Source organism: Lissotriton helveticus, chromosome 2_1 (assembly GCF_964261635.1).
Source record: "Lissotriton helveticus chromosome 2_1, aLisHel1.1, whole genome shotgun sequence".
Lineage (NCBI taxonomy): Eukaryota > Metazoa > Chordata > Amphibia > Caudata > Salamandridae > Lissotriton > Lissotriton helveticus.
In genome coordinates, this window is record NC_136059.1 from 1,955,019,660 (window position 1) to 1,955,034,956 (window position 15,297).

The following is a 15,297-nucleotide window of genomic DNA, read 5'->3' on the forward strand; positions in this document are numbered from 1 at the left end:
TGAAAATGAAGCAAGCCGCTGCATTCTGCAGAATCTGGAGTTTGTTCAAAAGGCCTGATGTCAAAGTGAGGTAGAGACTATTACAGTAGTCTATCCGTGTGAGGACCAAAGCCATGGTCACTGTTTTTGAAAGATCGGGGGCAGATACTTAAAAAAAAATGTAACATCCTTATGGAGAAAAAGGAAGCAGATGTTATTTTGTTTACTTGCTCTTTAAATTTTAACTCACTGTCCAGCACAATTCTCAAGTTCTTTACCTTGGTGGAGGGTATGGGCAGTGAGTCTAGCTCAGGCGGCCACCAGCCTGGTGTCCAGAGAGAGGGTTTGTTGCCGAAGATAATAGCCTCTGTTTTTCAAGCATTCAGCTTCAGGCAATCTCAATCCATCCAATTGCTCACCTTCTTCATGCATGAGCGGAATGCCTCGTCAGAGCTATTTCCCCCGTTAGTCAGAGACACCACAATTTGGGTGTCATCTGCATAGGGTAAAGCCCGCGTTTTTGATAATCGGCACCAGTGATGTAACATATAGATTAAAGAGTTTAGGTCTCAATGCTGATCCCTGTGGTACTCAATATGGCAGGGAGAACTGCCTGGAGACAAAATTGCCCATTGTCACGTTTTGTTGTCGGTTCGTTAAAAATTATTTTAGGAGATCCATAGCCGTTCCTTTTAACCCAGGTCCTTGAGCCGGTCGACCAAGATCTTGTGGCCGACAGTATCAAAGGCTGCGGAGAGATCAAGCAGCACCAATGCAGCCGTCCCCCCTCCATCCAGAATTTCTCGTATGTCTTCCGTTGCCACAATTAGTGCTGATTCAGTGCTATGCTATTTCCTGAATCTGGTTTGTGTGTCGTCTAACAATGAGCTCACTTCTATATATTTTGAAATTTGTTGATTCATAATTGCTCGGGTCTGCAAAATCCAGGTTGTCTTTTTTCAAAAGTGGGAGAATAGAGGCAAGTTTCCACTGAGCAGGGAAGGTCCCACTAGTGAACATCTGGTTAAGGATATATCCCAAATTTTCTGCCACTTGGGCAGGCAACATATGCATTATACTGGGCGGACAGGGAGCATGCGGTGAACCAGATTTAATTGACAGAATTAGGTCTCTATGTTGTTCTTCCAGAGGGGCTGTGAAAGTGGAGAAACTCCTTCTGTCCTCTAGATTAGTTGGCATCTGTTCAGCCTGATAGTTATCTGCTTTGTTTGCCGCGATTTTATTGTAAATATTAACAACCTTCTCTTGAAAAAAAAACTAGCTAGTGTGTCGCAGAAGTCTTGGTTTACCCCAGCGTAACTAGCACTGGTAGGTGTGACAAGTTTCTTTATCACAGAAAAGAGAGTTTTATTAGAATCACAGGCGGTTTTTATGTGCTCTGTGAAATAGGTGGTCTTTGCTGTGAGGATATTCTCTTTATGCTTTGCTAATTTAGCTTTATAAATGATCCTTTCTTCTACCTCATAACTTTTTCTCCATCTTTGCTCTTGTCTGCGGCATTCCTGCCTGGATCAATCAATCAATCAATCAATCAGGGGTTTATAAAGCGCGCTACTCACCCGTGAGGGTCTCAAGGCCCGGGGGTGGGGAGCAGCTCTGGATCAGTCGAAGAGCCAGGTCTTGAGGTCCTTCCTGAACGTGTGCAGGGTCGGGGAGCGTCTGATGTTCACAGGGAGATCGTTCCAGGTCTTGGCCGCGATGTAGGAGATGGCTCTCCAGCCGGTTCTGTTTCTGCGGATGCAGAGGACCTCTGCCAGGACGAGGTCAGTGGAGCGGAGGTTCCTCTTCGGAACATGGAAGGAAACTCTCTCGTTGAGGTATTTGGGCCTGATGTTGTTGAGGGATTTGTAGGCGTGGGTGAGGAGTATGAATGTGATCCGCTTCTCCACGGGGAGCCAGTGGAGGTGTCGTAGGTGTTGGGTCATGGGTTTGTGATGCGGGGTCCTGAGGATGAGCCTGGCTAAGCTTCTCATTATACCATGGCTGTGACTTTTTTTCCATTTGTCTAAAGCAGTTTTTAACCAGTATCAATAGTTCTCCACATTCTCCTCCAAATTATCTCCTAGTTGACAGGGAATTGAGGTAGTGGCCTCTCCTAATTCTGCAGAGCGTATTTTATGCCAGGCCCTGCCTCTTGCATGTTGAATGGGGGCCTATGTTGGATGTTTTTTTTAGTTTTTATTAGCCATTTAACAACTCAGTGGTCAGACCATATCACTTGAAAGGATGGAAAAAGTTTAATAGCATCACCAGTGGAAAAAATATCTTCCAACATATGTCCAGTCCTATGTGTTAGGCCCTTATTGATTAGAGTGAGTCCAAAGGAGTCCATAGTATCAATCAGTTTTTGAGAATCAGAGTCAGTATATGTTTTCAAATTAAAATTAAAATCCCCTAGTACGGTGAAATTATCAGTGATAATTAAAGACTCAATCACCATACTGAGATTATTGGTGAAGCTGCTCCTTACTCCTGGCGGGCGATATATTAGCATCTACTTAATAGCTGATGAGTCTGGAGGCTGTACCGACAAGGTTAGTGCCTCGAAGCTTGTCGTGAGTGGTGGTTCGAACTTTGTTTTAAAATGATTGCGATAAAAAAATCGCCAATCCACCTCCCTTCTTTTTCTGTCTATACAGTCTGTATACAGCAAATCCGGGGTGTGTGGCAGCAACAATATCTGGGCCAGAACTCTTATCTGCCCAGGTTTCTGTTACGTATGCCACATCATCGTCTTGGGTTTGGACAAGATCATAGAGGTCTAACTGGTGTTTTACCAGAGATCTTGGGCCTCATTTATGAGGCTGTGTGTCACTTTTTTGCCGCCGGTGCATCACTTTTTGTGACGCACCAGTAGCGTAAAAAATGCGCCTTGTTGCGCCATATTTACAAAGTGACTCATCTAGGTAGATGCGTCATTTTGCAAACCCCTGCGCCACATTATACCTGCGCCAGGTATAATGTATGCAAGTGGGGCATTTTGACGCAAGAAAGGGTCATGGAAGTGACGCAGTGAAATCTATAAGATTTCACTGCACCATTTCATGGCCGCTAATGCGTCAAAATCTTACGCCTGCTTCATGGCAGGCGTAAGACTGACGCAGGCACTAACAACATGGGACTTGCCCATGTGAAAGTACACATTGCTGGAGTTGCATCACTTTTGTGACACACTCCAGCAATGCGTCACTTTTGCGCCTACAGATACGTCAGAAATACTGATATATCTGTAACTCCTTGCAACATGATGCGTCATATTATAAATATGACGCATCAATCATGTCGCAAGGAGTGCGCACTGAGAAGTGACGCATCGCTGCTTTCACGCAGCGATGCGTCATTTCTCATAAATGAGGCCCCTTCTGTTATTTTAAAACTTGTCCTTATTGAAATTTTCAAGCGATACAGCTCACATAGTTGTACAGACACATATTACCAAATGTCCTACATACGAGCTTCATCAGATCAAAGGATCAAGGAACTATAATACAACCAAATGAACAGGGTCCGGTCTAGTCCACAATACCATCCATCACAGTTAGAAAATATGAAATTATAAAGATATAAAGCATGTTATATCACAGGTCACACACCTTGAGCGATACAGTAGTTATCAGCAAAGTAGACTGTCGAGGCATCAGCATTAGCAAGGGCAACATATCATAAGACATTTCGTTTCTTTGGGGAATAATAACATAGCCAAAGATTATGTCATGAAAACTGTTGATCAAGTGTCATACATACAGTATACAAACACAATTCAGGTACAGTAACATCATGAATGAATGAATGAATGAATGTTGGATTTATAGAGCGCGTGGTTACCCTGGAGCATCCCAGCGCTTACCACTGGGGAACCCGTCCTGGCTTTCCCTGTGAGATGGTCCCTTTACTGGGCATCCCCAAGGTGAAGCCAGGCATCCCCGGCGGTGGTGGGGCCAGAGTGGAGATTAAGCAAGCTATTGCCCAGAGTTGCAGCATGGGAACCCATGGTTAGAGTGGCACCGAGGCGAGAATTATCGGGCCCGCTGACATTGGTCCTGCACCCGGCCGCATGGGGAATTGAACCCTGGTCAGGGGCCGATCTCAGCCTCCGGTTCTGCCGCCTCTAACCGTTGAGCCACACTTCTCACATCATGGTGGCCCACTTATTTGAACGTCCCCTAGAGTCAGACAACATATCTACTGAGTTTATATGTTTGTCCTACAGATCCCACAGTGGCAGGGGAGTCTACCCTGGCTCTAGCCCAAGCTAGAAACGGCTTACAGATGTCCCTGGGTCTGGAGGTGGCCGGCATTAGTTCCCAGTATGTTTCCAGTTGTACCTGACCATACGTCACATCCGCCAGCCATGCTTTAAATGTAGGAGCCTTCTTCCTCCCCCAACTCAAAGCGACCTGTCTCTTAGCATACAATAGCAGGAGTGCATGTAGCTTCCTTGCAGAGGGTGCGGTATCACACACAAGACCTAATAATCCTTGATGTGGGGCGGGGGTGTCCGCTCTGCCTAAAATCTGATTTACAGCAACAAAGATCGCATGCCAGTATTCCTGTAGCTGGGAGCAGTTCCATGCCATGTGTATAAAATTAGCAGGTTCGTACCCACACCGCCAACATCGTGCGTCAGGTCGCAGATTCATGCAGTGTAGACTAGTTGGTGTTCTATAATATCTATGCAGAAACTTGAAATGCACTAGCCACAATCTATAATTCGGGGAAAGCTCAAGTAATTGTTTGCAACAGAACTCCCATTGTTTATCTGAAAGCAGGGGGTCTAAGTCCATATTCCACAGCTGGAACGATCTAGGTGTCACAACTGGAGCCTGCTCTTGCATAGCTGTGTACAGTCTAGTGACCAACTTTGTCGGCGATGCCCTCGCTAGTATATCCTGCAGTGCAGCTAAAGTTGGAGGAGCCTCTGGGAAATTCACTGACAGTGCAGTACAAGCCAGTTTCAGTCTGTGTTACTCAAACTTTTCTCTAAATGACACTTCACCATCATCGTCCCCCACGGGCGGAGGGCGGAACTCCGCCTCTGGGTATAAATCCGCAAATGTCCTCAGCTGAGATCCATTCAGCTCCAACACCCCTCCCCACCATCCTCTAAGCAGGCCAGCATCGGGTTCCTCCTCAATGGGATTGCAGGAGCAAACAGTAGTGGGAGGCGGGCTCTACGCTGCCACTCTCTCCAAGTACACCTTAGCATATCCGCAGTGTCTACATCAGTTCTAGGGCGCGTCGATTGTTTATAAAGGGCGACCTCCAACATGGTTGGGGCGACTGAGTCTATTTCCACCGCCACATGCGGTTGATATGGTGTACGGTGCACCCAAAAATGTAAAAATTGAGCGCATATAGCTGCATATCCGGGGCGCCTAGGCCTCCCTGCCTCAATGGTAGTGTCAAAAGGGCCCACGACATCATGACCTGCCCACCAGACCATACCAAGGTCAGTAGCAGCGTGCGGAGGCACTTAAAAAAATGTTGCGTGAGGGGGATTGGTATATTCGCGAATAGATATAAAAATTTGGGCAGTACCACCATTTTGGACAATGCCACCTTTCCTGCTACCGAACGAGGCAGTCAGGACCAGATCTCCACCCTGCCTTCGAGCCAGTTTACTGCCCTCCCAAAATTCATGCTCCAAATATCCTGTATATTCCTGCAAATCCATATGCCCAAGTATTTGACCTCCGCCAGCTCCTAGCGCAGTGGATATTCCGATATTACCTCGGGTGGGCCGTCAGTAAAAGGAAAGATGACGGATTTTTTCCAGTTAATGGACACACCTGATAGTCCTCCGAATTTGATGAATTCTCTGAGGACAGGATCAAGGTTTTCAGAGGGGTTTGAAATATACAAAGTGACATCGTCAGCATACATTGAAATAAGTAAACTTCTGGAACTGAATCCTATATCCCTAGCAGTGTGGTGTTGGCGTATCCTGGCAGCCAGTGGCTCCACGGCAAATGCAAATAGCAGGGGCGAGAGTGGGCATCCCTGCCTTGTGCCACGGCTAATAGGGAAGGATTCCGATATCACGCAATTTACTCTCACTCTCGCCTTCAGGGCAGTATGAAGGAGCCGAATCTGGTTAATGAACATGCGGCTGAAGCTCATTTTCGCGAGCACCAGGAATAGATAGGGCCATTCAAGCGTGTCAAAGGCTTTTGTTGCATCTAGGAAAATGGCGGCAGCTTTTACACTAGGGTGGAGATAATGTAGGACTGCTAATATCGTTCTAATGTTATGCGTTGTGCATCTACCAGGTATAAATCCCGACTGGTCCGGCAAGGCCACCATAGGGAGAAGAGGTTGTAATCTATTTGCCACCAGTTTTGTATAGATTTTCACGTCTACATTGATAAGTGACAGAGGACGATAAGAGTCTAATAACACCTCGTCCTTGTCCGGCTTCAATGGAGTAATTATTAGGGCTTCTCTCATGGAGTCTGGAAGTACACCAGCTTCCAGCGCCTCACCGTATACTACATACAACCTAGGCGCTAGCTCCTCAGCATACGCCTTGTAGAACGCGGTGGTGAGACCGTCCGGGCCCGGTGCCTTACCTAGTGAGAGGCTTTTAATGACCTGTTTTATGTCATCAACTGAAAGAGAGAGGTCCATATATCTACGGTGAGCATCGTTGAACCACACCAGTGCCAGCGAGTCCAAGAAGGCCTGTAGACCCTCAGGGTTTTCAGCGTGCTTGGCTGTATATAGTGTTGCATAAAAGTCACGGAATTCATTCAGAACCTCAGCCTGTACTATATCACTGCATCCCCATCCTGATTATGAATCGTGTATATGAAAGGAGGCGAGGAAGCCTTGCGAATCATGAGTTATCCCCGGCCTATCTCCTTCACCATATCGCCTGGCCTCAGTATACTTCCCCAAGAATTTTACCTCACCTTCCTCTGCGTATTCTATAAGTTTGTCTTTCTATTCAGCTGCAACCTGGGGGTCTGGTCGGCACAGAACTGTCTCTCCAGTTCCCGAATCTGACCTTCAATGCGGGCTAAGGTACCTCTCACTGCCTTCAACACACCAGCCTGTCTAGCTGTACATTTACCCCGGATTATCACCTTGAAGGCACCCCACAAGGTGGCGTCAGTAGAGACCGACCCAGCATTAAGGGTAAAATAGTCTACAATGTCAGTACGAATTTCTTCTTTAAACGCCTCGTCAAGTAAGGCATGTGGTGGAAGCCTCCAGCTAAAGGCTCGAGTGGGTGAGTCAGGAATAGAGACAACCATCAGAGCAGGAGCATGGTCTGACAGGGACCGGGCCAGATGGCTCACCTCCAGTGTACATGCAGCAGTGGTAGAGGTGACAAGGTAAAAATCTAACCTAGACCAGGTAGCATGCACATTCGATATACACGTCCCCTCAAGCAAACCAGGGTGGCGAATACGCCAAATATCTAACAAGGTACCTTCTGTCATCAGGTCACGGAGCGCTGCACCAGTACGTGGGTGTAACGGCCTAGTTGTCCCTTTCCTGTCCAGTGCATCATTTAGCGCAGCGTTAAAGTCCCCGCCCCATATGATATTATCGCAGTTCATGGTCGCAATCTTCGCCCAAACCTCACGGAAGAACTCCGGGAGTCAACATTCGGGTCATATACGGCTGCCAAAACCACTTTTTTGCCCTGCAGTGTCCCTTTTAATATGACATAGCGACCTTCAGGATATAAGTATACCTCGTGTTCCTTCCAATCCAATCCTCTACGCAGCAGTATTGCGACTCCACGTGCATGCTGGAGTATATCGCAGAGTGAATGTGTGCCCATCTGCTGGGTTTAAGTCTCGGGGAAGGGGTTGTATTCAGGTGTGTCTCCTGAAGAAAATAAATTTCAATGTTTTGCCTCGTTAAGTATGCATGCACTAAGCGCGCCTTCCGACAGTCGTTCAGCCCTCTCACATTCCAGGTAAGAATTTTAATCGCCGCCATGTGGAGGTTCAGTATGTGATGCAGTGGATCTACAGGATGAACTACACAACAATAGTGGTGACCTAAGTAGATAACATGACGCATTAGGACAATAGTGGAGATCGGCCCAATAAAACCAAACATACCCATCCCGCCCAACCCCCACCCGCTCCAACCCCCCAATTGGGCGGAGACATACCCTCACTAAAACCACTCCAGAGTGGCGAAACCAGAACATATGGGAGTTCCCCTTGGGGGCATGGGAGCTCCAGCATACACCCCTGTGTACACAGGGTGGCTGGTATCAGTGTAGTGCACCCATCTCAGGAACCATGTATCAGGAAACAAATGGAAAGGGTACATTGATATTACATACATCCAATCATCCCCCTGCGTCAACTAATGGAGCAGCGAATGAAACCATGCCTGGCCAGTGTGAGGCGACTACATACATTACAGCAATCAGTATTAACAGCAAGCTAATGGAGCATATGGCCGCCACATTCTTATCCAAAGGGATAGCAGCAAACGGCGCGGCATCTAAATGAGTACACATGCGGTCCAGCAGGGCAGGGTAAGAAGAGACCATGCATGCGGCCCCAACTTCAGACTAGAGAAGGGAGCTACGCAACAAGCAAGTCAAATAACGTAGCAGTTAAGAACAACGAAAATGAGGAGCAGTATGGGACAGTCTCAGTAATATGGAACAAAATACGGAAGGCACCATAAAAATGGGCCACACATCAATCATTGTCACTTAGCTGGCCATCAGTTCTGTTTCGCTCTGCATTAGATTTCTTGGCTTTAGCGCCACAGACATGTTTAGCAAATTTAAGTGCTGATTTAGCATCAGCGAAGAAATGAGATGTGCCATCATATGTTACTTTGAGCTTAGCCGGGTGCAATAGTGAATAGGGGATTTCAGCTTCCATCAACAGCTTCTTTGCTTGCAGGAATTCACGTCATGCAGCTTGCACTGTTGGCGTAAAGTATGGGTAGAACGAAATATGGTTACCTTTATGCGTGATTTTACCTTTCTCCCGTGCCAGCTTCAGCACTGTGTCTCTGTCCTGGAAGTTCAGCAATTTGGGCAAAATCGGCCAGGGCGTACCCCCCACCGGCGGTTTGGGGCCCAACGTCCGGTGGGCTCGTTCCACAACGAAGACCGGTGAGAGATGAGGATCAAACAGCTCGTGCAGGAGATCGGACACATACACCTCCATTTCGGAAATGGCCGTCGTCTCCAGAATGCCCGTAATATGGACGGTGCTCCGCCGAGACCATGCTTCTAGGTCATCATTCTTCGCTTGTATAACAGCCAGCAGTTTATCCATACTGGAAATGTGCGCTCTGGTTTCTTGTTGGAATTCATGCTGTTCCGTATGCCGATTTTCCAGGCAGTCCAGCCGGGTTTCGTGGGTGGACACCTGGGATTTCACAGTCTCCAATTGTGACGTCAGAGTGTCTAGTTTGGCATCGATACTTTTCAGACTGGAGCGCATTTCTAACATCAATGTTCGGAGATCAGCATCAGTGGCGCCATACGTCGAACCCCCACTCGCCTCATCCAAGTCACCCTGTTCAGTGCCGGTCTGCTTCGCCCCCGCCTATTCTCAAGTTAATCTTGGGCTGGCGAGTGTCCGGCTTTCCCATCTTGACTCAGCAGCGCAAATATACCCAGTCAAGAATCCAGCAGGTCGGATCTTCCTTTGACCAGCAGTATCAGTCCAGGCAGTGTGCGTGCAGCTCAGGGCGGAATAACAATGGGCGAACGATTCACAGGTTTGCACAGTCAGAGCGTACCAGCCTGTCTCAACTGACAGGAGCTGGAAATGGACGTTTCGCCGCTCAAAATGGTGCCCGATAGCACCTCGTCCACGGACAGGAGTAGGCCAAACTTGGTAGGCAGCTCACAGAAGGGGAAGGTGGGGGAGGTATCTCACAGCCCTCCGCAGATCTTTTGGGGTCTATGCAGCCCCCACTCAGGCCTCCATAGATAGCTCTTCAGGGCAGAGACCACCCGCAACAGAGGTGCAGCGCACGGCGCAGGAGGGTCCAAGCCGCGCCACACCACACAAAATGGCACCTTCTCAACTTAGCTGCGCAGTCCGCGACAAGGCCTGAATCTCTGTCCACCGGCCTTGCATCGCCTCATGCAGGCCTGGCGGCTGCACCTCCCGCTGCCCCCTCCACAGGGTCTCCGCACCGACAGGTATGTAACGGGCATTCAACGGCCCAGGACAGGGCCAGCCATTATCCCCGGTAGCACAGATCTTCCTCCTGTCCTCAAATATGTGAGGGGAAGCGGCTAACACCGCTCTATCTCCACCGCAGTGCGTCCGCCCCGGCCTCGCCGTGCGCTTACAACGTGTAGTCCGCCTCCCGTCGCTGGCCGCCGCCAGCGCCCCTGCGGTCGAGGCCTCTCACCACCTCTCAGTCTTTTGTCGCTATTGCTCCGAATTATGCTCCAAGTGCGGGCTATGTACACCCGGCAATGATTCGCTTAAGTGGGCTCTCCGGTCTCGAGCGCGCCTCACATCCCCGCTCCAAAGTTAGGATCACATCCGGCCTCGGCAATCACAGGGGCGGTCACCGGCCCCAGTCAGGCTCGGTCGATATTGTATCCGGCGGCGGAGCTTCACAGCAACAATCCCGGCCGCCGAGAAGGAGTCTGAAGGTGACGCAGCTCAAGTGCACCACGGGGCAGTCATTTCGGTGTCCTGAGGTCCGTCCGTAGCAGGATTAGAGTAGGATTAATTCCACAGCCGGCGGAGCTCGCTCACAGAGCGGCCATCTCGCTGCCTGGCTAGCCACGCCCCCCAGGCCTCTTGTGTTAAGTAGCATGCAACAGACATTGGAGCTGTTGGGACCAGGGCCCTTTCCTTGCATTTGGTCAGATTTTCCTAATGGGTCTGGCCGGGTTTCTAAGTGAGGTGTTGGTCATTCATTATCAATAAGGTAATGGGGAGGGCATGCCGTCCTAACAGTAGTAATGGGTCTTAGTGCCAATAATGAATCTCGAGAGTAGCAGATGTTACCTGTCTTAATTTGAAACAGAGGAACAGGGCGATCGGCACTAGGCAAGGTCCAGGCGCGGACCGGCGCAGACGGGCTTGCCTTTGGTGAGCCGCTGGCACGCCCGCTGCGTGCGTCCTCTGCGCTTCTGCGTCATAGACTCCTTTTGAATTGGCAAGCTGTCCTGAAAACAAAGGACTAGACTGCTTCTTCTACAAGATGGCAGATAGCCCACGGTAGAGTAGATGATGAGAAGAGTACTCAGGGAGATGAAGAAGGTAGCTAACCCCATTGGCAATAGTTCTGCCTTAAAATACATGTTCACTTTAAAGCTTGCTTGAAAAAATACTTGAAGGTTCCAAATTCGAAAAACTCATGAATAATGAAGTACTGCACTATATTAATTGAATGTAGAATTTTAGAACATGCACACTTGCTTTGTAAAAAAGCACATTCTCTCTGACGACTGGACCGATTTTTTTAATCAATACTTGACTAGGTGCAGATATCAAAAGTCCCCAATTGAAATTAGAACATTTAGTTTCTGATTACCTTTCATGGACAGAATGCTACACCAACACTGCTAAGCAATTACCTAGTACAAGTACTGATAGTAGAAATAATGCATTCCATTTTTGAGTGATGTTTGTCAAAACGTAGGTCCTTGTTTTCATCCTCCAAGTCCAGCTTAACAGCAAATGAAGCATCAAGAATTCAAGAGAATTACCATGTAAAAATAGTTCAACACAGTTATTACTACAAGTGACTTAAACTATATACAACTCTTCAATTACATCCCAGAGACATTCCTGTCTTTTTCGGGGAAAGCACAGTTCATTGGCAACTTTATATCCAAAGGAGTAGGGTTAGAGTACATACAATTGCGCAACATAGATTTGCTATTTAGCTGTTCTTTAACTAAAACAGATTTGTTTTTGCCCAAGTAGTGCAAGTCTACTTTCAGAGCAGAGAAGCACATTCAATCTGTGTCATAATTTACTGAATAGGACCCTTGAATGCTAAAGCCACCTTCAGCCAACAAATCATAAGGACTGTTCTTGGTTCATATGATTATAAAGTAACTGGTACCTTACATTTACAAGCCAGCATGAAGGCCACATTGTATCAGTTGACTCAACAGAGAATTTCTTCTCGAGGATATGACTTACTGAAATGCATTCAAGCCACATACTGTAGGGATTATTATGGAACGGTCATCACAGAAGTTGATCACATTTGTATATCATTAAATTGCCTGCTGAAGGCCATTGTTCCATGTGTCACTCAGGGCCTGAGCCAACACACAAGTAGATGATTGAATATCAACTGGCAGCTATGTTCTTTCACCTATAATGAATGACTCAATTAACTGATTGGTAAACTATATTTATGAAAGCTAACTTTGCCATTTTAAAAAATGGCAACAAATTGCAGTTTATTAGCAATAGCAATAGCAACTTTTGAAGCTCTGGATTTGCATACAACACTTATGTAGAAGTAGTCCTAACATATAGACTGGGAATGCTGAGGTATTAAATCCAGCTGTGGACAATCATGTGATTAAGTCGTTTTCTGATGGATCAAATCACTTACCAAGTTGTGATTCCTGTCCGTTAATGACAAGGTCAGCTTCTGTACCTGTGGATTTTAATGAAAGATGGTCAACTTTGAAGAGATCTAGACAAATGCACAAGAAAAATAGAAACTGTAAAAGAGATCTGGAATACAGGCAACAGATTGTCTTACTACAGAGTTATAAATATGGGTGCAGAGCTGCTGTGGATGTGGGTGCATCCTCTTGCATGAAAGGCATTTAGTGTGATTTTATCCACTTAGTTTTACTAAGTGTCTAAGAAGCAATCTACGAAAGGTCCAAAGATGCAGCCAAGAATGGACAAGAAGATAAAGTACACAATTAATTACATTACACCTTTGTGCAGTAGTGAGACTTAAGCATGTAAACAATATCTCTTGATTTGTGTCACCTCTTCAATAGATGAGGGGCTTGCTGCAATGTTTATATTCAAAGAGGATGCTTGCAATTTTCTTATACGTTTCACAATATATTGAATATAGTTTGTTTAAAAAACACAGTTAAAATTGAGCTTGTTCCCAACAAACCAAAAATAGTAAAAAGAGGACACGGATAAACTTTCTATTACTTACTGAATTGGTGGTGTTGTTACAGAGGAAGACGTCTTTTTTTTTTCTTTCAATTCAATTATTTTATTATGATTTGGAATTCCTAGGAATTCCACATAAAATACAAATAAAACAACATTTCATACAGATCATAATATTTAAAACACGAAAAATTACATCTGCAGTTTTCTTAAATTACACCCAAGAGTACGTAATCACTTTTCTTCATTACACTCTGCACTACAGAGGACAACAGATATCAGTGTCTAAAACACGAAAAGTTACAACTTCAATTTCCAATATTTCATCCTCCCTAAAGGTGGTAATCTATTTTCTTCATTAAATTCGTCACTACAGTGGACAACAGTGTTCTAGTAGAGTACACTTGCGACAGTAACAATCGTTATCAGGTGGATACAACTTTTTGTCTATCACCCTGGTTTAAAAGAAGAATCTACATTTAGGGTGGTACCTAGTTAAAAAAAGGGTACAATTATCATCCAATATACACATAACAATTGACGTAAATAGTTAAAAAACTTTTTTAGGGAGATGAGCATGGAATAGTAATAGCAGCAAATATTTTTGTAAAATATTAGATGAAGTGCTAATGCATTACATAAAGTGCCAGTGCATTAAATACCCTAACCCAGGACATTTCCTACAAATGACTAACTAGAAACTATGTTTCTAAGGAGATGCACGTAGTAAATTAACTATCTTACAGAAATGCTAGTACACAATAAAAGTTGAATATCGAATATCATATTTAGCAACTGAATAAAATACTTGAAGTGCATAAAAAAGTGCTAATGCATGGAATCATAACACACAATACTATAAAAACCTACGGATCACCCTTACCCATTAATTTTTAGTACACATTCAAATTTGTTTTAAAGAAACGAACATTTTTAAAACAGATCAATTCAGATGGGGGAAGCAAAAGAAAGTTGCGGGCCTGTTCTGCAGTTGAGATTTTATACTGTAGAAAACTATGCCTTAAATATTTACGGCCTATTAAAAGGAGTGCTGGGCACACAATCAGAACATGATTAAGGTCTTGTTTACCGCCATTGCATAAATCACAGTGTCTTTCGTTTTTGGGAATACCCTCCCAGGCACCTGTTACAATCCTCAGAGGCAGCAGGTTCATTCTTAATAATAACATCACTCTGCGAACACCATGATTCAAGTGCCAAAGAACGTACGGCTGCAGATTTTTAACTGTAGAGCTCTCCGTAATACAGTCCAACCTTCCGTTCACGCGGTATATTTTCAGATCTCTTTCCCGTGAAATCACATATATAGATCTTTTGATTATATGCTTTAATGCTATTTTATCCAAACCTGCTGCCTCTTCAAAATCTATACCAAAACTGCATAAAGCCTTTAAGTAATTTTTAAAAATTACACTTTTCCACAACATATTAACGAAAATTTGCAATGCAATGCCGACCTTAATAAATTCTCCTGACCATTTATCAATGCGTTACCCCACCTTAAACAGGATGCCATTGTTAAGACATATGTTGAAAGAATGCCAAATTCGAGCCTAAGAGCCGCTATTGACGCAGCATGGCTCAAATTGCATAATTGACGCCAGATTTTACCTTCCACTTTCTCGAACTTTGGCCATTCACATTCATCTATTGTTTCACTTGCATAATTCAAGGTTGGCGGGATCTTTATTTTGTATACTGCAATCGCATGCGAAAAATGTCTTTTCCCGCATTGCATGTACAAGCGGTTAATTGCAGAGGCTTGTGAGATAGCTTTACTTTTGCAGTGGTCCATATGTCTATTCGAGGAACACCTATTTGAAAAAAAAATTCCTAAGTAAGGGTAAAATTTTACTATTTCCATTTTTTCATCTCCTAAAAAGCATTTCAAATTTGATCTAACCTTACAGCCATTGTAACTAAAAATCATCACTTTACTCTTTGAAGTATTTATTTTTAAAAAGTATTCCTTAGTATACCTAACCAATTCCGTAAGTTGTCTCTGCATCCCAATTGGGGTTAGATCCATTATTATTGCGTCATCTGCATACAACAAACAACTTATTTTTAGGTCACCCACTTGTCGAGGATCCCCCTTACTCTCCCCAATCCGACTCGGTAGGTCATTTATGTAGATTGAGAAGAGTAAAGGGGCCAATAGGCACCCCTGCTTCAACCCGTTGTTAGTAGAAATTTTCTTTGAAAG

At 45.3% G+C, this 15,297-nt stretch overlaps 1 protein-coding gene across 2 annotated transcripts in view; it reads right to left on the bottom strand.

Moving 5' to 3' along the window:
- Positions 1-15,297, bottom strand: part of TTC29 (tetratricopeptide repeat domain 29) — a 1,214,048-nt gene that overhangs the window by 82,765 nt on the left and 1,115,986 nt on the right. For both annotated transcript variants that reach the window (XM_078677661.1, XM_078677660.1), the window contains one exon: positions 12,541-12,585. In XM_078677661.1, the coding sequence (XP_078533787.1) occupies positions 12,541-12,585 (45 nt within the window). The remainder of the gene's footprint in view (positions 1-12,540; positions 12,586-15,297) is intronic.